The sequence below is a fragment of the Protopterus annectens genome, chromosome 3.part0, assembly GCF_019279795.1.
Source record: "Protopterus annectens isolate FY-2018-M chromosome 3.part0, PAN1.0, whole genome shotgun sequence".
Classification (NCBI taxonomy): domain Eukaryota; kingdom Metazoa; phylum Chordata; order Ceratodontiformes; family Protopteridae; genus Protopterus; species Protopterus annectens.
This window is the reverse complement of record NC_056731.1, coordinates 891860702-891885140: the sequence shown is the minus strand read 5'-3', so window position 1 is coordinate 891885140 and position 24439 is coordinate 891860702. Positions and strand designations below refer to the sequence as shown.

The 24439-nt window shown below is 40.8% G+C and overlaps 1 protein-coding gene across 1 annotated transcript in view; it reads left to right on the top strand.

Moving 5' to 3' along the window:
• Positions 1–24439, top strand: part of MYO10 (myosin X) — a 566410-nt gene that overhangs the window by 20834 nt on the left and 521137 nt on the right. The window contains exons 3-4 of the mRNA XM_044065222.1: positions 4649–4795; positions 20551–20651. Of these exons, the coding sequence (XP_043921157.1) occupies positions 4649–4795; positions 20551–20651 (248 nt within the window). The remainder of the gene's footprint in view (positions 1–4648; positions 4796–20550; positions 20652–24439) is intronic.

Sequence of the window (24439 nt, the reverse complement as noted above, 5' to 3'; positions counted from 1 at the left end):
AGAAATCTATTGGATCCACATGAGTGGAAACTGGAACCCAAGTCTTTCAAGGTTCTGATTCACAGGTGGGGGGCAGCAGAGGTGGACCTCTTTGCTTCCCCTCAGAACTATCAATTGAGCAACTATTGCACCAGAACTCTCCTCAGTCAAGCATGGAAAGTGGATGCTCTGTCCTTTGCATGGAAAAAGCTCTCAATCTATGCCTTTCCCCCTTGGCCCCTCCTCTCGAAGGTCCTACTAAACATCAAACAGGACAAGCCAAGGACAATCCTGATTGCACCAGACTGGCCATTCCAGCACTGATACCCACTTTTGCGCAGTCTGACAGTACTTCCACCATGGCACCTGCCTCAGACCCCCTCCCTGCTGTCCCAGCAGGAGAGCCAGATTTTGCACCCTCAGCTGCAAACCCTGAACCTAGCAGCCTGGCACCATCCCCTGAACCCTTCACCAGCTACCCTCAGTAAACAGGTGCTGGATGTCATCCTTGAGGCGAGGAGGCCTAGTACTAGAAAATCCTTTTCAGGAAAGTGGAAAAGATACTGTTCTTGGAGCCAGTCTCAAGGAGTGGACACAACTGTGCCCAGCTTACCTCATATACTAGATTACTTAACAGAAATGCTCCACAAAGGCCTATCCTTCTCTTCAAGTAAGATTTATGACTCTGCCATCTCAGCTCATTTTAATACAAAGCCACCCCTCTTCTCTCATCCTCTGGTCAAACAGTTCTTGAGAGGAGCCAAAAACTTAAGACATCCCAAGAGAGCTCCCACTCCAGCCTGGGACCTTAACTTTGTATTGGAAAAACTCACGCTTTCACCCTTTGAACCTGCTGCCTCAGCAGAGTTAAAATTCCTCTCCTGGAAAACTGCTTTATTTCTAGCCATCACTTCAGCAAGAAGAGTGTCTGAATTGGAGGACCTTATGGCCGTGGAACCCTTCATTGTCTTCCATGCAGACAGGGTTTCCCCCAGGACTAACCCGTCATTTATGCCCAAGGTGGTATCTAGTGTGGCTTTAAACCAATCCATTCATTTGCAAACCTTTTTCCCTAATCATCAGAATAAAGGGGAAAGGATCCTGCACTCCCTGAATGTGCACAGGCAGCTTGGGTTCTATCTAGACAGGACTAAAACTTTCAGAAAATCTGACCAGCTGCTAGTCAGTTTTGCTACAGGGGCAGAGGGCAAGGCCATTTCAAAGCAAACCATTTCTAAATGGATAGCACACTGCATTGATTTCTGCTACAAACACCATGGGAAAACCTACCCCACAGGGGATCAGAACACATTCCACTAGGGCTACATCAACCTCTACAGCATTTCTCAGGGGAGCCCCTACCAGGGACATCCTGGAAACTGCAACCTGGAGCTCTGTACACACCTTTACCAAGCATTACCACTTGCCTATCTTTTCTAAATCCAGAGCTGGGTATGCCACAGCAGTCTTACAGGGCCTGCTTGCCAGCCTTAATGCTTCTTGACTGCCTGCACCCATCCTCAGCTTTGGGAATCAACCCAAATGTGATGACTGCAACAGTGAAACATGAAGAACATAGTACAGTTGTGTGCACTTACCGTAAATGTAGATGTTTGAGTGTATTCACTGTTGCAGTCCTGCTTACCCTCCCTCCAGCCCCCTGTCTTCTCTATACTTCTGCCTATTCCCTTTTGTTTGGCTATGTCTTATAACATTGGTATTTACTTTCTACTGGGGGTGTTCCACACCATGTAATTGCTTCCTATTGTGGGGGCTCCAGACATCTGGGACAAGAAAAACTGATGTAATGGGCTTCAGTTGCATGTTTTATACCTCTGACAACCTGACGTTATGGAAGAAGCGACAGTATCCGATGCAGAAACCCTAAGATTCTGGTATTCAGGCTGACTGAGGGCTTCCTGCCGGCAGATTACCCAAATGTGATGACTGCAACAGTGAATACACTCGAACATCTACATTTATGGTACGTGTAGTGTTGTTACCTCACTAGTCCAGTCATTGAGTACAATGTCCCATTTGGCATGTACCTCACTAGACACCTACAAGAACTGGAGAGGCCACAAAAGTACATCACAAAGAGGATCCTGGTCCTTAAACACTTGTCTTATATGGACAGACTCAAAAATCTCCAACTATTCTCTGTTTCATATCGCCTACTTAGAGGCAATCTCTGCTCGACTTACAAGGCCATGTCTGACCAGCTCTGTTAGAAATGTCACATCTAAAGAAATCCCAATCCCTCCCACACCACATGCTCCAGAGACCTCAACCTCATTACCACAATCAACAGAACAAGCTGGAGGGACAGGTTCATAACCCAGAGACTGCCCATGCTATGGAATAGACTTCCCATATATGTCAAACAGAGCACGTCAGTGGCCTTCTTCAATAGAAATCTTGATGAGTGGATGGGAAAAAGAAAATTTACCCCGGGGATCACTCCAGTGGCTCTACTCGACAGAGGCACTGGGAACTAAGGTTGGGTGGCAAGATGCCAGGGTAATCCTATGGGCGAGGCTTGTAAAGGCTCCAGGGCCATTAGCCTAGTACACACCTTTGAACCTATGAACCTATTTATGTATTGTATTCTTCATGTCATTTCTCTGTCAGTTAACCTTTGGGTCACTGGCAATACGGGAAATTAATTTTTAGGCCATGGCAAATGATCTGTTGTTTTCAAGTAAAACAATGGATGATATCCTTGAATTATAAACTATAAGATTTGCTCACTAAACGGGTAAAGCTTTTTGCTGTTACATTATATGAAGTAAACCTACTGAGCTGTTTCTGAAGTTTGGCAAAACTGCTATATGAAAACCTTGTAATAATAATCTGTTATATATTATTTTCTAAAGCTTGTCTTCTTTCTTGTAGTAGTGCGGTCAGAAAATAAGACTTTTGTCTGGAAGAATGCTATTTTAAAACAGCTGCATTACAAAAGTTAGAAATAAGATGGCCTTGTGGGCATTTATCATTGCTAGCAATTAATTTCCTGTCCCATTAACCCAAACTGGAACTGATATTATAATGCTGTGTAGGTGTTGGTATTTACAGTGCTTTCCTCGCTCTCTGATAAGTGAGCCCCGAAAGTAAGATCTGTTTTAGCTCAAGTCTCGCATGTCCTGTAATTAATAGACAAGTATTCTGTTTAACTTTAATTGCAATGGCTAACATGTACTTCAGAAACACAGAGGTTTTCATTTCACATTAAATGCAGCATATTAGAATTACATTTACTGCAAGCTAGATTTGTTTAAAGAGCAGTGAAGCTGCTGTTATTAACTTAGAGTTATGAACTTCACAGGGATGTTTAGTAAGTGCATTGGAAAAAGTGTCATTTCAACTTGCAGTAGTGTTGTGGATTTCCTGACTGAATCTCACCTTGGCAAATTGTTTTCAAACTCTCATCTTTACTTTTGAGTGTATACTTGTAGTAAGTATCTGCATTTTTCTTTGTTTTTCAGATTTCCATTGCTGAAAGCACTGCAGGGTTGTTAAGGTTGTTTTTATGACCAATACCATAATGAAACCCAGTATTAGATGTAGAAATTCACAAAATACAGATGCACCTGGTATATTAATTAGGTATCCCCATATCAAGGGCATTTTGATAATCTAGACAGTAAGATTTTCTCTTAAAACAAATCAGTTAGTGTCCTGTACCACTCCTGTCTTTGAAAGACTTCACTGTAAGAACGTTGTTTCTTAGGATGATGGATGTGATGTCTTATTTCAGACCCCCTCCTGTCAGCTTTTTTTGAGTTTGCGTGACATATTGATTACTTTATGCAGCTTTTTTCTGTTAAAATTTCCTTTTCTTTGGTTAAATATAAGATATTTTAGCTCTGTTCCAGTTGCTGAAACTTCCCTGTATCCCTCTGATACAGCTGTCCGTCTGGATACCCCCACCCCTAAGACTGCTTGTATGTTGTCAGTGGAATTTTGCTTTTTTTCTTCGGATTCTTTGGAATGGCGCAGTTAAGTATGCAAGAAGGTGTGACAGCTTTTGCGCCTAGATAACTGATGTTTAGTTCATACTGCTGTTATTACTAAGTAGAAACACTTTGTTACCCATCTCTGGTAATAAATTGCTGATCCGTATGTTTAGTAGTCTTGTAGTGTGCTGAATCAGGAAGGACACTCCTTAACAGGATAGTAACATGCTGAAAAGAGAAGTCCTTCATGCTTTTAGATGAGAAACACAGCATTGCCTTTCATCCTTCATATTTGTGTTTTAATGTAGAATAAAGATACATTTATTGAGTAATTCAAGTCATGGACTACAAAGTTTTAGCTGTAGAATCCAGACAGATGGCCACTGTAAATAATTCACTGGAGATTGAATGAATGTCACTATAAATATCACCTTTGTCATCTCTGAAAAGAAAAGGGTCAACATACTTTGTGGCCTAATCAAAATTTATAAAATCAGTTTTGGTCTTATCCTGTTAACAAAATGCAAATAATAATGTATGTCATCATTCCTTTGGTGCTCTAAATTGTGCCCTTTGTACAAAAATGTTGTGAATTACTTTTTTTGTTTGTTTTTATCTAATATGGTATAACCTGACTTAAAAACTGTTAATATGTTTTACTTTTTTATAATCATGCAGTTTTAGTTAACTTTTAATGTTTTTGTTTCTTCCAGGCAGTCGACAGTAGAGACTCCATAGCTATGGCACTTTATTCCCAGTGTTTCACTTGGATCATTAAGAAAATTAATAGCAGGATAAAAGGCAAAGACAATTTCAAGTCTATTGGCATTCTAGATATATTTGGATTCGAAAACTTTGAGGTACGTTGTTTCGGTGACAAGTTAATGCCTAAGCTAGTAATAGGGAAATTAAAATATGCCTGTTGGAACTGTCCATGTTCCCTTAGGAAATACAGAAAATTTGTTTTATGATTTTGTCAGTTTTGTAGTTATATAAAGGATGTAATAGCAGCAGTGAGATGGCATTATTCTGTGTAGCAGTTATGTTAATAAGAGTGCAGTAGCTCGTGAGAACTGAATGAAGCAACTGTGTTGTACATTGATTGATGTCTCATGTACAGTCTTCTGATTTTCATTGAGCCATGCTGCCTTGTGACTTCTGGTTTTAGATAGCACTTGTTAAAGTAGGAATGAGCACCAAATGAAGAATTTTCTTAGTGTTTATCTTTGTTTCAAAAATGGTTAGTCAAGTTTATCTTAATGTGTATGTACTGAAAGTAAATATCATATCTGATATATGAGCATATTTTCGTGCAGTTCTTATTTCTTTTCTACCAGAAAACATTTTACATTGGATAAAATGTACTGAGGGAAGGCCCTAATCATTTAAGGCAGGTAAGATGTATGAATATTACACTTCCTTGTTGCACAGTTGCCCCTGCATTTAGGGATAATAGCATCCCTGTCTTCATTTAGGGCAGTTGCAGTCAGTAGTCAAACTGTGTTTGCCAAGAACCACCGTCTGCCCTGTCTGCATTACATTTTAAACTGTAACTAACTGCTGCTGTTGGTGTGTCTCTGTCAAACATTTGGTGGCCTTTAATTACAAAAGACAGCAAATAAGTCCTGGCTGTGTGGTGCAAAGGGATGGAGCCCTTAGTGTGACACAGGCTAACAAGGTTTGATTAGTATCATAGTCACTGGAGGACTCAGGCAGCGGGGAGAGAAATAGGTTCATAGGTTCATAGGTTCATACTAGGCTATCTGCCCGAGGGCATTTACAAGCCTAGCCCATAGTTTTGTGGCTTACGCCACCCCTTTAGTATGGGGAACTATACCCATTATTTTGCTGTGCCTCTGTCGAGCAGTGACACTGAGGTAATCCCTGGGGTATATCTGCGATCTCCCATCCATTGGTCAAGATTTCTCTTGAACAAGGCCAGCGAGGTGCTCTGCCTCACATATACCGGGATTTTGTTCCACAGCATAGGGAGTCTTTGGGTGATGAATCTATCCCTCCAGCACGTCCTATTAATAGCCGTGTCGAGGTTTAAGTCTCCACCCTTGTGGCTCTGACGGATCTAGATTTTTTGAGGTGAAGCATATTCATCAAATCTGGGTTTGACATGGCCTTGTATGTCAGGCAAAGGTCACCTCTGAGCAAGCGATGGCGACTGAATAGAGCTGGAGTTCTTTCAGTCGGGCAGCATAGGACAGATTTTTGAGACCCTTTATCCTTTTGGTGAGGAACTTTTGTGGCCTCTCCAGCTGCTGCAAGTGTCGGGTCAGATACATTCCGAATGGGGCATTGTACTCGATCATTGGTCTGATGAGTGATGAGTACAGGGAGACTATGACCTCCCTTGATCTACATGTGAATCCCTTCATGATAAGGTGGGCAATGTAGAAGGTCTTCCTAACTACTTTAGCTACATGGGTGTTGAATGACAGGCTACTGTCAACCTGGGTCCTCAGGTCCCTGATAACTTCTTCTGTGCTCAGTGGATTGCCACCTATATGGTAGCTAGGGGTAACCTTGTTTTTCCCGAATGGTATGACTATGCATTTTTTGGCATTTAACTTTAGGCCATGGCTCTGGCACCAGTTATCCGTTTCTGTGAGACCCTTCTGAAGGATATCTGTGTCAGATGTGTTTTCGACTATGGCGCCCAGTTTGCAGTCATCTGCAAACTTTGTCAGCCATAACCCTCCTGTGTTTGCTTGTACTTCAGAAAAGTAGATGCCAAACAAGAGTGGGCCCAGGACTGAGCCCTGTGGGACACCACTTGTGACAGGCTTTGAGTCAGACATGGCGCCAGCAACTCTGACCCTGTGGGTTCTGTCACTCAGCCAGTTTGCAACCCATCTTGTGATGTATGGGTTAACATTTAAGCTGATGAGTTTTTCAATGATACCCGAGTGGGGTATTGTATCGAAGGCCTTCGCCAGATCGAGGTAGGCTGTATGGACTGCCTTTCCTTCATCAATGGCTTTGGTGACTGTTTCGAATGAGCAGGCATGATCTGATCACTTCTTCTGGGAGGGTGATGAGGGTACCAAGTGCTAACGAGCACACAGGGAGGAGCAGTTTTTCCAGTGTAGACCAGGGAAACCACTTCTCATGCTTGACAGAAGGGAGGGGGGATGTTTGCTGGCAGTATCCCTCAGAGAAGTAAGGGATGACAGGCATAGACAGCACATTGTACATCCCCCTTCAGCTCTGCCAGCCACGCATCCACAGGAACATGTCACTCAAGCAGAAACCGTTAAACCATTCCATTTGGCTGGTAGGAGGACTGCAGATCAACAGGCAGTGAGGACAAAGCATATAAACCAAAAAAAAAAAAAAAAAGGCAAGTTAAAATATTCAGTAGTGAATTATGTTTAATTGAATTAAAATGATGAATGAAGTTAATACTACATTCACTTGTATATGTATGTATGTGTGTGTGTGTGTGTGTGTATGAGGGGGGTATATATACAGAGAAAGTAGTAAGGAGAATCCGTTAGATAAACTCACCATTGAAGCATAAGACACAAGTCTATGGTACAAAAGGCAGTAGCCTAGACTGCAACCCAGCTATCCTGAGTTTGAGTAGTGGCTGAGGTACCTGGGGGAGTAGGGGTTGGGTGAGGAAGGTGGGAAGAAGTGACATATGCCAGCATGCCCTTCAGGAAAAAAAATGGGTTCTACCTGTATCTAAGGTATGCCATTGTGGAGACTGTGGCATGTGTTTTTGGTTGTTTTTGGGTTACTGTTCATTCACTTGCTGGGTGGGAATATCATTCACTTGCTGGGTGGGAATATAAGCGAGTCAGTGTTGTGGACAGTGACACTTTTGATGTCATACTTATTCCACTCAGTTAAGACTTCCATTCCCCTGTATGTTCTAAAAACAATCACCACCCCCTAGCCAGTTATATGATATTCACCTCCGTGCTGTCACTTCTCTTAAAAATAGATGCAGCAATTGTATACCATCAAGATAATTTTCTTTCTTTTGGGGGGGGGGGGGGGGTCTCACTTGACCTATATGGTTACAACTGGATCTGTCTGGAGCATTGTTTTCCTTTTTGGGGTGGGGTGGGCTTATGGTAAAAAGGGTAGATGTCAGAGGACAGCCGAAAAAAAAAAACTGTAATTAAGGTGCAGTGGTCTTTAAAACATCTGGATTAAGATGTTTATTGTTAAAAATGAATGATTCCTGCTTAGATTCCTGACTGTTTTGTAAAGTATGAATATGGATTTAAAAGTGCAGCCAGCATTATGGCTTTTTCTACAAATAAATGCAAACTTAACATTAGAAAGCAATTGAAAATGTCTAAGTGTTATATTTATTTCCCTTTCAAATGCTGAATTGTTATATATCCTAAAATAAATAGAAAATAAATAAATGTGAGCGTTCTGCTTCAAAATGCAGAATGGATATTAAAATCCATTGGTTCAGAAAGAAAGTGTTAATATCTGCAGTATGTTAATTTTGTCCTTGCAGTTTCATTTTTGTTTTCATTAACTTGCTATGCGTATTCATTTAACACCCACCCCGTTCATCTATTCATACCAGACTACTTGTTCATGTTCATAGCTTATTTTTCCCTTGTGAAGATAGCTTAATGTCCAGCCTATATACTAAAGCCTGAATTGTATAAGAGCATGTTATGTCAGATATGTAATCCCTGTGCAGGTGTAGGGCATAAAGATGACACTTGAATGTTCCCAACCCAAACATCTGTGCTTCAAGTCCAAATGCCATGATCATATGTCAGTCTTAACGCCCCTCATTTTGCTGGCTTTAGCAAGCCTACATCATCAAGATAAGTGCCCCAGAGAGGTTCCTTTTTCTTTTTATTCTGTTTTTCAGCGAGTTACATGTCATCCTTCAGAATGCTTTCTCCTCAGACTCTGTTTCCTCTGTTGCTTCCCAGGGCCTTTCTAGTTTCTATGGATCTAAAGGATGCCTACCTTCATGTTACCTATCTGCCCTCTATTCAAGAAGTTTTTGCATTTTTCTTTCTTCCTGTCGTTTTCAGTTCTCTGCTTTGCCCTTTGGGCTTTTAACAGCTCCAGAGGTATTCTCCAAGTGCCTAGCCAGTAGTCACTTTTGGAAGCTTCAGGGCATTCAGATCTTTCCCTATTGGGACACCCTCTAGCTTTAGGTCCTATGCCAATTCAAGCTTGTGTGGGATCTTCATTTTACCCAGTTTCTGTTGCAGAGCATTGGGTTCATTTCAACCCTCAGAAGTTATTGTTGACACCATCTCAGAATCGCATCATTCTAGGCTGCAGGATCCAAACTATTCCAGGTTAGACTCTCTTCCCTCCAAGTTTTTGTTCCTCAAGAATTATTTTCTTTCCCTCCTCCCCCTGTCCTCTGTTCCAGCCAGGGAGTTTCTTAGGGCTGTGAGGTTCACGACTTTTATCATCCCCATGCTTCCTGGGCCAGATTTCATATGTAGAAGTTTAAGTTGTACATAAGATCAGTGTGGCTTCAACACTGCCACCCACTAGACTATCTAGTTCCTCTGCTCCCTTGTCTCAAACTGGAATTTCAGTGGTGGGTTCTACAGTTGTCTCTCAGTCCAGGTGTTCCTTTTCAAACTCCTCAGCCATCCCAGGAACATTTCAGTGGCACTATAGAGCTGTAGTGGAGAGCCACTTCAGGCACCCAGAAGATACAGGGCCTTTTGTCCTGTCTGCAGAGGGAAGATCACATCAACATCAAGGAAATGAGGGCTCTTATTTTGGCCCTTCAAGCTTTCTGTTCACCCTGGGTGTCAGGTCCTTTGAAGGTTTATGCAGATAATACCACAGTCGTGTGATACATCAACAAACAAGGGGGCAGAATGTTTTACCTTCTTTGCAGATTAGCTCTTTGAGTGTGGGAAATAGCCTTCAATCTGCAGGTGACCCTACAGGCAGTCCATATACCTTCAGAACACAGTCTTCTGGCACATTTTTTCAACATGCCCAGGACACAGCCTCACAAATGGATGTGCCACAGAGATATGTTTCTGGACATAGTTCATTGGTGGGGTATTCCTGAAGTAGATCTCTTTGCTTCCCCTCTGAATAAGCAACTGCCTCATTTCTGTTCCTGCATTCCAAGTCCTTCAGCATGGAAAGTGGATGCCATGTCTTTCTCCAGGAAGGAATGTTCCTGCATGGCTTTCCTTTTCTTCCAAAGGTCTTTCACAAAATTTAGAAGGACTCTCCAAAAATCTTGCTTGTGACTCGCCTTTGGCCCAGACAGCACTGGTTCCCCTCTCTTATTCCATTTGGCCAGGGGCAGTAATCATAAGTTACCTCACTGCATGGATCTTTTCACACAGGACAGAAGGTCTCTCCTTCACCCTCATCTGTCCACTCTTCAGCTAACACTTTGGGTGATACGGTTTTGATTCCTTTCAGATATCAATTTTCTGAGGATGTGATTAAGGTCCTGAAGGAGGCCAGGAATCACATTACTATAAAATCATATATGTCCAAATGGGAGAGAGTTTCCTGATTCTCTGCAAACTCTGGCTCCTTTTGAGGCTGCTGCCTCTGCTTCTTCTTTGCAACATTGCACCTGGAAGACTGTTTGTTTTAGTGGTTGCTTTAACATCTGTCAGAATTGTGTTTGATCTACAGGCCTTGTTGGCTGTCCCTCCTTTTTGTTTTTTTAAAGTGCAGGATGCCTCTCCATATGAATCCTTTTTTTATGCCCAAGGTGGTTAATTAGCTGTCCCTTAATTAGTCTATCCAGCTTCCTTATTTTTTTCCTTCTCTGCTTGTTAGAAGGTTCTTCATACCTTGGACTTGCATAGACAACTCAGATATTATGCAGACAAACCAAAGGCTTTTTGTAAATCTGATCAGCTTTTATTTTGTTTTGTACCAGGACATTGGATTTGGAAGTTTCTAAGCAAACCATGTCCTCCTCAGTTTCAAACGTTATTTATTTTTGTTATTCTTTTCATGACAAACAGTTGCCTGCTTCTGTTAGGGCTTATTCTACTAGAACAGTGGCTTCCTCAGAGGCTTTCATCAAGGGTTTGGATACCAACTCCATCCATGAAGCAGCTTTTTGGTCTTCTGTTCACCCATTCACTAAACATTACAAAATGGATGTCCTTTCCTGAGCCTGGGCAGGTTTTGCCAAGGCTGTTCTGCATGAGTTTGTGGAGGGCTTCTCCTTGCCTTCCTACTTCCAACCTTCTCAGTAGATTTTGTACTCTCCCAGGGGTGAGGAATACTGCAACAGTGATATGGAAGGACATGGTAATATTTTACACAACTGTACTAGAACAGTAGTTGCAGTATTCACTCCCTCCCTTCTAACCCCTGTTCTCCTTTTCCATAGGTGGTATTTTTGCCTCTGACTGAAAGATTCTTCTCTTCCTTGCTTTTTCTGGATGTACATATTCTCCTTTCTATGGGAAGTCCTGGTTCTCTTGAGGTACTTCAGTTCTGGTTTGGGAGTGTTCATGCATCACCTTTATGCCTTGTGCCTACACAGGGAACATACATCTGATGTAAGATGCTCCTATGTAATTGGTATACTAGTGATGTTGGGCTGTCCTTGGCAGGATGATGAATACTGCAACTGTGAAAAGGACATTTGCCGTGATAGTAAGATTTTATACAGCTGAACTTTCTGCTGTCCTCTTTTCTCTCAAGGCATGACAATTAGTTATTTTTTTTAGCTGGAATACTGAATCTGAATTGCTTAGACATAGTAAGGCCTTGTTAAGTTTAATTCTAGTAGCTGTCAAAAAAAGCAGTTACTAGAAAATGGAAATCAAAATCTAAATCAACTATACTTAAAGTAGTGACTATTGTAACAGAGATGAAAGAACATGGAGTGGAGTCTTTTGAAAAGGGTAGGAGTAAATTAAATAGAAAAAAATGTTTTGGGTTAAGAATGAGGTTTAACAGAAGGGAGGAATTGAATAATTTATGTTATGTTGGTTAGATTATACTTCACATGTATTGTTATGTCCTATAATATATGTAAATGTGAACTTGTTCTTCTTCTTTCGGCTGCTCCCATTAGGGGTCACCACAGCAGATCATCTGTTTCCATTTCTTCCTGTCCTTTGCATCGTGTTCTGTCACACCAACCACCTGCATGTCCTCTCTCACCACATCCATAAACCTTATCTTAGGCCTTCCTCTTTTCCTGTTACCTGGCAGTTTCATCCGTAGCATCTTTTTCCTAATATACTCTACATCCCTCCTCAGCACATGTCCAAACCAACTTAATCTTGCCTCTCTGGCTTTGTCTCCAAACCTTCCAACCTGGGCTGACCCTCTAATATACTTATTCCTAATCCTGTCCACCCTCGTCACACCCAGTGCAAATCTTAACATCTTTAACTCTGCCATGTCCAGCTCTGACTCCTGCCTTTTTGTCAATCCCACTGTTTCCAACCCATATAACATAGATAGTCTTACTACCATCTTGCAGAGCTTCCCTTTCACTCTTACTGGTACTCGTCTGTCACAAATCACTCCTGACACTGTTCTCCACCCACTCCATCCTGCCTGTACTCTCTTCTTCACCTCTCTTCTACACTCACCATTACTCTGAACCGTTGATCCCAAGTATTTAAACTCTCATCCACCTTCGCCACATCTACTCCCTGCATCCTCACCATTCCTCTATCCTCCCTCTCATTCACACACATATATTCTATCTTAGTCCTGCTGACCTTCATTCCTCTTTTCTCTAGAGCATATCTCCACCTCTCCAGGGTCTCCTCCACCTGTTCCCTACTCTCACTACAGATCACAATGTCATCTGCAAACATAGTCCACGAGGACTCCTGTCTGATCATGTCTGTCAAACTTTCCATCACCATTGCAAATAAGAAAGGGCTCAGAGCTGATCCTCGATGTAATCCCACCTCCACCTTAAACGCATCCGTCACTCCCACCGCAGCCACACTACCCTCGTACATATCCTGTACCACTCTTACATACAACTCTGACACTCCCATCTTCCTCATACAGTACCACAACTCCTCTCTAGGCACCCTGTTATATGCTTTCTCTAACTCCACAAGGACACAATGCAACTCCTTCTGACCTTCTCTGTACTTCTCCATCAACACTCTCAGAGCAAACATTGCATCTGTAATGCTATTTCCTGGCATGAAACCATACTGCTGATCACTAATCATCACCTCCCTTCTTAACCTAGCTTCTACTACTCTTTCCCATAACTTCATGCTGTGACTGATCAATTTAATCCCTCTGTAGTTATTACAGCTCTGCACATCACCCTTATTCTTAAAAATCGGTACCAAAACACTTTTCCTCCATTCTTCAGGCATCCTCTCACTTTCCAAGATTTTATTAAACAATCTAGTTAAAAACTCCACTGCCATTTCACCTAAACACCTCCATGCTTCCACAGGTATGTCATCTGGTCCAACAGCATTCCGTCCTTCATCCTCTTCATAACTATCCTTACTTCCTCCTTGCTAATCCACTGCACTGCATGATTCACTAATCCGCACATCATCCAACCTTCTCTCCCTCTCATTGTCTTCATTCATCAGCCCCTCAAAGTACTCTTTCCATCTGCCCAACACACTCTCCTCGCTTGTGAGTACGTTTCCCAAATTATCCTTTATCACCCTGTTGCACATCTTTACTAGCTCAGTCCCTCTGTCTAGCCAATCGGTACAGGTCCTTTTCTCCCTCCTTAGTGTCCAACCTTTCATACAACTCTTCATACGCCTTATCCTTAGCCACCTCTCTCTTTGCCATGCACCTTATCTCCTTATAATCATGTCTACTTTATCACCCTGTTGCACATCTTTACTAGCTCAGTCCCTCTGTCTAGCCAATCGGTACAGGTCCTTTTCTCCCTCCTTAGTGTCCAACCTTTCATACAACTCTTCATACGCCTTATCCTTAGCCACCTCTCTCTTTGCCATGCACCTTATCTCCTTATAATCATGTCTACTTTCTTCATCTCTCTGACAATCCCACTTCTTCTTCACCAACCTCTTTCTCTATATACTCTCCTCTACTTCCTTATTCCACCACCAGGACTTCTTGTCCTCCTTTCACTTTCCAGATGTCACACCAAGCACCTTTCTAGCCATCTCCCTTACTAGCTCTGCTGTAGTTACCCAGCTATTCGGTAACTCTTCACTGCCGCCTAGTGCCTGTCTTAACTCTTCCCTGATCTCCACCTCACAATTACCCTTTTGAATTTCCACCATTTTCTTTACTTTTTATCTCCACCTCTCCAGGGTCTCCTCCACCTGTTCCCTACTCTCACTACAGATCACAATGTCATCTGCAAACATAGTCCACGAGGACTCCTGTCTGATCATGTCTGTCAAACTTTCCATCACCATTGCAAATAAGAAAGGGCTCAGAGCTGATCCTCGATGTAATCCCACCTCCACCTTAAACGCATCCGTCACTCCCACCGCAGCCACACTACCCTCGTACATATCCTGTACCACTCTTACATACAACTCTGACACTCCCATCTTCCTCATACAGTACCACAACTCCTCTCTAGGCACCCTGTTATATGCTTTCTCTAACTCCACAAGGACACAATGCAACTCCTTCTGACCTTCTCTGTACTTCTCCATCAACACTCTCAGAGCAAACATTGCATCTGTAATGCTATTTCCTGGCATGAAACCATACTGCTGATCACTAATCATCACCTCCCTTCTTAACCTAGCTTCTACTACTCTTTCCCATAACTTCATGCTGTGACTGATCAATTTAATCCCTCTGTAGTTATTACAGCTCTGCACATCACCCTTATTCTTAAAAATCGGTACCAAAACACTTTTCCTCCATTCTTCAGGCATCCTCTCACTTTCCAAGATTTTATTAAACAATCTAGTTAAAAACTCCACTGCCATTTCACCTAAACACCTCCATGCTTCCACAGGTATGTCATCTGGACCAACAGCATTCCCGTCCTTCATCCTCTTCATAACTATCCTTACTTCCTCCTTGCTAATCCACTGCACTGCATGATTCACTAATCCGCACATCATCCAACCTTCTCTCCCTCTCATTGTCTTCATTCATCAGCCCCTCAAAGTACTCTTTCCATCTGCCCAACACACTCTCCTCGCTTGTGAGTACGTTTCCCAAATTATCCTTTATCACCCTGTTGCACATCTTTACTAGCTCAGTCCCTCTGTCTAGCCAATCGGTACAGGTCCTTTTCTCCCTCCTTAGTGTCCAACCTTTCATACAACTCTTCATACGCCTTATCCTTAGCCACCTCTCTCTTTGCCATGCACCTTATCTCCTTATAATCATGTCTACTTTATCACCCTGTTGCACATCTTTACTAGCTCAGTCCCTCTGTCTAGCCAATCGGTACAGGTCCTTTTCTCCCTCCTTAGTGTCCAACCTTTCATACAACTCTTCATACGCCTTATCCTTAGCCACCTCTCTCTTTGCCATGCACCTTATCTCCTTATAATCATGTCTACTTTCTTCATCTCTCTGACAATCCCACTTCTTCTTCGCCAACCTCTTTCTCTATATACTCTCCCCTACTTCCTTATTCCACCACCAGGACTTCTTGTCCTCCTTTCACTTTCCAGATGTCACACCAAGCACCTTTCTAGCCATCTCCCTTACTAGCTCTGCTGTAGTTACCCAGCTATTCGGTAACTCTTCACTGCCGCCTAGTGCCTGTCTTAACTCTTCCCTGATCTCCACCTCACAATTACCCTTTTGAATTTCCACCATTTGATCCTTGGTGCTGCCCTCACACTCCTTCTCTTCTTGATCACCAGTGTCATCCTACAAACCACCATCCTGTGCTGCCTAACTACACTTTCCCTTGCCACCACTTTACAGTCTCCATTCTCCTACAGACTTGCTCTTCTACATAAGATGTAATCCACCTGTATGCATCTTCCTCCACTCTTGTATGTCACCCTGTGCTCCTCCCTCTTGTTAAAATATGTATTCACCACAGCCATGTCCATCCTTTTCGCAAAATCCACTACCATCTGACCTTCTACATTCCTTTGCTTAACACCATACCTACCCATCACTTCCTCATCCCCTTCTGTTCCCTTCACCAGTATGCCCATTGAAATCTGCTCCAATCACCACTCTCTCACCCTTGGCTACAGTCATCACCACTTCATTCAACTTACTCCCAAATTTTTCTTTTTCATCCATCACACACCCAACTTGTGGTGCATATGCACTAATAACATTCATCATTACACCATCAATTTCCAGCTTCATAAACATCACTCTGTCCGACACTCTTTTCACCTCCAAAACACACTTGGCACACTGTTCCGTCAGGATAACCCCTACGCCATTTCTCCTCCCATCCACACCATGATAAAACAATTTGAACCCATCTCCAATACACCCAGCCTTACTCCCCTTCCATCTGGTCTCTTGCACACACAATATACCAACCTTCCTTCTCTCCATCATATCACCTAGCTCTCTCCTTATACCAGTCATACTGCCAACATTCAAAGTTCCAACCCTCGATACCACAGTCCTAGCCTTTACCTGCCTTCGGGCATGCCTTCCTCCTCTTCCCCTTCTTCGACCAGCAGTAGCCCAATTTCCACCACCAGTACTGGTGGCGGTCGTTGTTAACCAGGGCCTCGACTGATCTGGTATGTATATCTGTTTGTTAATATGGTTTAATTGCTTTTATATAAATGTATGTTTGCCTAAGTCACAAGTAATAATTTGACATATTTAAAAAAAGCCATGACACTGAGTTTTTATATTGTCTAGCATTCCTCTTCCTCATTGAAGGAGGGGCAGCTGCACTTAAGATAGTGGAGATGTGTCAGAAAGATGTGTACAGCAGGGCACACACACATGTAAACATTCACACAGTTCCCTGAATTCACATCATGGCAAGCTAAGGGGAGAAAATTGTGGGTAGTGCATAAAAAAACATCTAGAACCTGCAGTATGATATCATTTGTGTGTAGGAGAAGGAGTGTGCCATCTGACCTTCATCATTTCATGGAGTGAATAAGGACTGGTAGATATATGGATCCATAAAGGATTTCAGAGGAATAATAGTGTGCATCTTTTGATTAACATTAACCAGACCACTAAGATCCAGCAACAAAAATCACTTGCAGATCACTAAAGCCAATAACTCTGCTGGTGAAGCACTATTCTCTTGCACCATAGCCAAATTATGGAACTCCCTCCCACCCACAATTACCTCCATACCATCATGCACCCATTTCAAAACTTTACTAAAAGCGCACCTAAAAACATGCTGGTTATGCCCTTGCAACTCCTGCTCTAATATCACCCACCCCATCCAACCACTACCTTTCTTTCCACTCCACTAACTACCTTGATTATAGCAAGCTCAGATGCTCATAAGCCTAGTACTTATTAAACAGCAGGAACTTCTTATTGTAACATTTGTTAATGTCTGTTATGTACTTCACAGATAAAGATTCTAGTTGTCTACTGATGTACTATGTTCTTCATCTGTAAATATGTTGTAAGTAATTGCTATGTAAATTGTTAATCGCTATGTAATCCAATGTAACTACTGTCTGTTTATTTTAACTGTGGAGCTTTTCTCCCCGGGCCTCCGCTGAAAATGGAGTTACGTCCAGTCGGACACTCCCGGTCAACAAATAATAAATAAATAAACATCTTACCTAAGAAAACTGCATGTCTTCCCTGATGTTACCTTGAGATCTAGATAACAGGTCTGACAGTGTTCTGGAAAACAACATTGATTTATACTGTTTGTTTATTTGTTTGTTTATTTTTTCATAATATCTTTTCTGTGGACAAGTCCCTCTTATTCATTATTTATTCATAAATGGAAAAAGGCTTGGAGCTTCTGTAATTTATTTTATTTTATTTTTTCTAACAGAAAATATTTGTAGACCACTTAAGCTCATTAATTTTTGGTTCTTGCCTGTGTTTTTGTCTTCCTCACCTCAACAAATGATGAGAAAACATCTTATGTGAGTGAACGTTTCTGCTTCAGGGCATACACACAGGCTTTGCATTTTCTATCTGTGACTGTTTTGTGTCATGTTATGGCACTTTGAAAAAGACTGCTTTCTGTGCCTAAAATGCAGTCTTCCTTTGCACGTTTGATGAGCAAAAACTCATGCAAAGTCACATTATGGAGAAGATTAATCCAGAATCAATTAGATTGACCATTTTAAGCCATTGTTGTCATGTTTAAGGTCTCCTTCTGCTCTTGCAGGCTGAGTAGAGATGAGGATGAGCATTAGTAGGTGTGCTGGGTAAGACAGACGTGGCCTCATTCAGACAAGTAAGTAAGTAAAAACATTTCTCCTAAAGAGAAGGAAGAAGGAGCTAGTGCTTCTGGACAAGCAAATCATGCACAGTTTCATACACTCATCTAAGTCTACCACAAATTTAAAAAAAAAAAAAAGAAAAGGTTATAGTTCTCATTTTCTGACTCCAAGAAGGCATATTGCAAGGAGTAAAAGGATCAAGAGAAGTCAAAACACTGGCCTGAAGCATAATTATTATTATTATTTCAAGGAGTAAAAGGATCAAGAGAAGTGCAGACACGGGTCTAAAACATAGCTGTTATTATTTTCAGAGGGTATTCTACTACTCTTTTCATTTACTAGTTGCAGAATGGTTGAGTGGTGGAGTCATCCTGTGACCAGTCTAATTTTCAATCCACACCGAGGCCATAACAGAATCTCTGGGTTGTTCTGGATCACAAAACTGTCAGACATCCTTCTCTCCCCACATCCCCAATGACAGCTTCCTTCATGTCAAGCATCTGTTGTTTTTCTGTAGTCATAATTCCCTCCCCTCAGTGTTGTGACATCTTTTGTCACCTGGTGGGCAGTGAAGCTTTCCTCTGTCCTGCCTCACCCTGGGTCCTAGAGTTGCCTTGCCTCTTGATCCTACCAATTCCTGTCAGTCTGGTATTTTCCCTGAACGCTGACCTCCATCAGAGACTAAGAGAACTGTCTTATATGGTCCCACCGTCCATGATAAGCAATACCCATCCTACCAAAAAAAAAAAAAAAAATGTTACAAGAGAATTGCCAAAAGAAACCAAAATAGGTGGGCCTAAAAAGCTTTATTAATGGAACTGACTCCTCTAGTTTAAAAAAATCTTCAAAGATTAGAAATAAACATGTCAACAAAAGTATGTATAACAACACACTAATTATCCAGTATGGATCCTACCCCCACCTGCATTAGCATGCCACTAAGTGAAATCAAATTTCCTAGACTGCAGTCAGGACTTGACTTTCTATTCCACTGACACAAACAAGTGAAACGTAATTATTATTGTAATTTAATACAACCTCAGGAAAAAGCCCAAGACAGCACTGCTCCTCTTGTCATACTTGTCTGACTGACACTACTGCATCCATAATAGTGAGACCCTTAGAATACACCATTTCAATACATCTTTACATAAATTATGGCCATCATAAACCTGCCTGGACTTTTCCGACTGTAGTGTTTTCATCCTGCAAAGATACAGATTCTAGCAATGGATCATATTCGACATTTACCTATTCTTCTGTTGGTAATTACTTGGATCGAATTGTAGTAAAGGAGTGGGCTGATTCAGCAAATGCTTTGCAACACTTGAGTATGTTATTTAAATAATGGGATGTGTGGGGGGGGCGTCCCCCACTTCATCTTGACTTTTATATTTTATATTATTTTCATACTTTTTCTGAAATAGTCTTTAGTGGATCCATAGCTCATTCAAGTATGGTAGTAGCTGCATTGAATAGCTCACAGTTGGCCATCTTTTCATACTTTTTATACTGCGTTTTAATTTTCCATATCTGAGCTTTTGACAATTTCCTGACTTATTAAAAGAGCTTATTTGGCTGTGTGTGACAGATGCACCTTTTCTGCTTTTTTAAATTGAGCACTCACTGCTAAAGAGTGTGCAGTTGAATATAGGAAGTGTTGTCTGCTTCATCATCGGTCTGTCCTGAATAGCAATGATGCAGGGGTGTGCAGTGTACAAAAAGCAAGATGAGTCACACTCGAAGAAAATGTTTTATATTCAGGAGGCCCAGATTTCCCCAAGAGGATGTATGCCATCTTTTTTGACTTTGTATTAGAGGAACAGGATATGCAGTTCCTCATGTCCTGTCCTTTGGTTGAGACTTGTCATTTAATTTACTGACCTGGGGATGTCCCAAAGAATAATGAGACTTCCAGAACAATGTTTGTATAAAGTGACTGAAACAACACTTCTTACCTTTGGGCCAGTCTGTCACTATCAGAGAATCCTAAGGACATGAATGAAGTAATAGTAACAGTAAAATACTAAGATACTTGTCTTTCTGCATCTAAAAAGTAGTGTCATATTTCCAGAATTCATTATTTTTGCTGAGTGTAGCACTCTACTAGGCATGTAAAACATTTTGAAATTGTGTTTTATTTCTGTGAATGCAGAGTTCTGCTACTGTCATGCTTTTTGTGTTGTGGTGTTGGAGGTCATAATGACAAACTTCATTCACCATTGCAGGAGGTAGTTTCTACTATATTGATGTACTTTCTTAATGCAGAAAACTTTTCATATGTAATACCTGTAAAGTGTAATTAAATGGAAGCTTACAAACATTTATGTTTTTAATCTTAGGTCAATCATTTTGAGCAGTTCAGTATAAACTATGCAAATGAAAAACTTCAAGAATATTTCAACATGCACATTTTCTCCTTGGAACAACTGGAGTACAATCGGTAAGAAAATTATTTAAATTTTAGTCACCCTTGAGGATGGGTATGCAACACTATGTTAATGTCATGTCAGGGTTTTAACATGAACTGAAACATTGATGAAGACTCCCTTTCCATTACTAAACCTTTGTATCTGACACCTTTTCAGCTTGGTTCCCACTTTTCCTATCAGTCATGATGTTTAGAGCAAACATTCCCATGATGCTGTGTCACTATCCCTCTAGCCACACAACTACTATTTCAGAAAATGCATGTTGGTGCAAAACCTGTTGCTGCAGCTGTATACCAACTACTGTAGTCATATGAAGTAGATTTATAAGGTACATGTATCTTGAAAGGGAGGGAGTGGAACCATGGGATACTACTGCCTTGTTGGAACACTCTAGTTCTCTTGCCATCTACTGATTAAATTCCATTCATTTTGATATTCCATTCATATTTGTACATGGTCTTGTATTACCTTTATTCCTCACAATTACAACTAACCTCACCACTTACCATTTCCAACTAGACAATCAGTATATAAATCAAGCAACAACAATTAACCCTACCCTAACAACAACTAATAGCTTTTATGTGTCCCCATCATTGTTTATAACCAGACTCACAGACCTGAAACAACACCGAATACTCTTTACAAATGAAAGCCTCCATATTTCCTTTAAAACCCACAAAAAACTACTCAAACTTTTTCAGGTGCCGTCACATAGCAGCCAAACTTATGCTTAGTGATGATATCCACTCAAACCCAGGCCCCAAACACATAATTTCATTAAACTACCCAATGCACATCAAACTACCTACTCCAGATAAAAGTTCTGAAATACCACTACTAAACCTAAATCTTAGAAGTATGCTCAATAAAGTACACAAACTCCATACAGCTTTCTCCCTTTACAACCCAGACAATTACCATCCTTACTGGAACCTGGTTGAAACCACATATACCAGACATTGAAATAACCCCACCTGGTTACAATATTCTAAGAACTGATAGAATAGAAAAAAAGGGAGGTGGTGTAGCAATTCTCTTTAAGAACATGCTCAACTTACAACCTGTAAATATAAGTATTACTAACAGTAATAATGCAGAGCTACTCATAACCAGATTACAAGTAAACTAGAACAAACATATAATAGCTGTCTATATCCCTCCAGGAAACAATTCCAGTACAGTCAAAATCATTCTCCAAAATGTCACAAAAGCCATATCACAGAAAACCATTATTGCAGGAGACCTTAACACAGACTGGATTACATGTAACCCCTGACAATCCTCATAACTACTTAAACATCCATGGTTTCACTCAAATGATTTCTCACCCAACCAGAATTGGCAAGAAAACAGGTAAACGATCTATTTTGGACTGGTTCTTAACTAATAATTCCCAGTGTTACCAAACAGTAGGGTGTCTCCCAGATCACTTAAGTGACCACTTTGGAACCTACTTACTGAGAAATCACAGTAACCCTACTAAACTAATCAACTTCCACTAAGTTTGTAATAAGAAAAATTTGAACTTACAGATTCTAATTAATATTCTTGAAAAAATAGATTGGACACCTCTTAAGCAACTGCCCATAGATGCTGCTGTGCAACACTTCAGTGACACCTTCCTTACAATTCTAAACAGACTTGCACCTCCAAGAACAGTTCGTGTCAAAGCCAGCTACACACCATGGTTAACCCATGAGACTCGTACCCTCCTAACACAAAGGGACAAAGCATGGTAAACTTGGGCTAAAAATAAATCCCTCCAAAACCATTTTAATTTACCAGCAACTTAGAAACACTGCCAAACATCAAATTAAACTAGACAAATAGCACTACTATTCTAATTTACAATGGAAATACAGAATGCATCCACAAAAATTCACAGTCAGTAACATACTTTAGCCTGGCCAAACCACAACCCCCCCCCCCAACTTACCTGATAACACAAACAATATTGCTGAACAATTTAACATATTCTTCATTGAAAGTGTTTTAGCACTGACCAAGCATAGCAAGTCTCCCACAATCCAAGCAATATTGTAGATGCACTCTCATTTCAGACAGTCCCAAAACAAACTATTGCAAAACTGTTAAAGAAGTTGAAACCCACTTTACTGGCAGCAGATAAGTTGCCATATCTAAAATTAATAGCAGATGTTATTGTCCTTCCTGTGTCACTACTTATAAACCACTCTATAACAGAACAGTATGGCCCAGCTATTTGGAAAATTGCATATATTACACCATTACACAAAGGAGGCAATTCAACAGAATTAACAAACTACTGGCCCATTGTTATAATTTCACCACTTTCTAAAATTCTGGAAAGATGTATCCACTTTCAACTTCTTAAACACCTTCTAAACAATAATCTCCTCTCATCGTCAGAGCATGGGTTCCGACCATATCATAGCACTACTACAAGTCTTCTAAGTTTCACTAATGCTATAAATAAATTCAAAGACAATGGCAAAATAGTGTCTTCAGTCTTTTTGGACATGTCTAAAGCATTCAATACAGTTTCCCATCCTAAGTTGCTGTCCACTCTGAATAATCTTAATATCAACCCTGATGCTGTTAATTGGTGTCAGAGTTATCTGTCTAGCTGCCAGCAAGCTTTAAAATGGAAGCAAGATCTATCCCCACTCCTTCCTGTTACACTTGGAGTCCCTCAGTGTTAAATCCTAGGGCCCCTCCTCTTCAGCATATTCATAAATGATCTTAATATTGCCTCCTGTCAAGCATCTATCATACAGTACGCAGATGATTCAACCCTCATATGTGCAGCATCCACAATAACTCAATTTCTTACAGTCACACAAAAAGTATTCTCTGATATTGAAACATGGCTAGCAAACTCATAACTCATTCCCAACCCTAGTAAAACTAAACTTATGATCTTTCACCCATCTAAACCTACTAACCTCCCAGCTAACTTCTATATCACTGCCAGTAATAATGCTAGGATTTTCCCAGATTCCCAAATAAAACTATTAGGCATCATAATTGCCAACAGACTAAAATTTGACATACAAATTTCTAACGCAATCAAAAAGGTTCACAAGAAAATGGGAACAATGTATAGAAACAAAACATTCTTAACCGACGCTGCAAGAATAGCCATAGCTAGAACCCACCTTCTCTCCTCACTCATATTCATCCCTACCAACTTCAAAAAGTCAGAACTAAGTAAATTAGAATCATATTATAATAAGATTCCCAAATTTGCAACAAATTCCACACATTCAACCCATCACTGTCAGTTCCTAAAAAATCTTTTTTGATTGGAACTAACTCCTAATGCCTCACAAAATAATGCACAATCCTGACAACATACCTTCCCCAAAAAGTCTTCTTCAACCCTACTCTAACATTCATACTCTTAGATCATCTAACAGAGACTTACTCCAAGTAATCAAAGTATCCAGTGGAGCAGGCAGCTGCTCTCTTTACTCTAACTTTGTTGCTAAAAATTGGAATATACTTCCACATAGTATTAGATCCATAAGCAATCTTAGTCATTTCAAAATATCTCTCAAAACACACTTATTTGAATCCTGGCTTTGTACATGTTAACACTCCAAGTTAATTGTTAACGTAGCATTACTTACACAAATTGGCTGTACATACTACCTCTGTTAACATATCCCTTCAAACAACACTAATTCTCTATAAGTAGTTACATTCTTAGCTGCAACTCTCACCACAGAAGCATTACTAACTAGGCACTACTTTTCCTAAGTGATTCTCCCTACTTAATTTCCTAGTTAATGTTATGTTCCTCCACGTATACAAG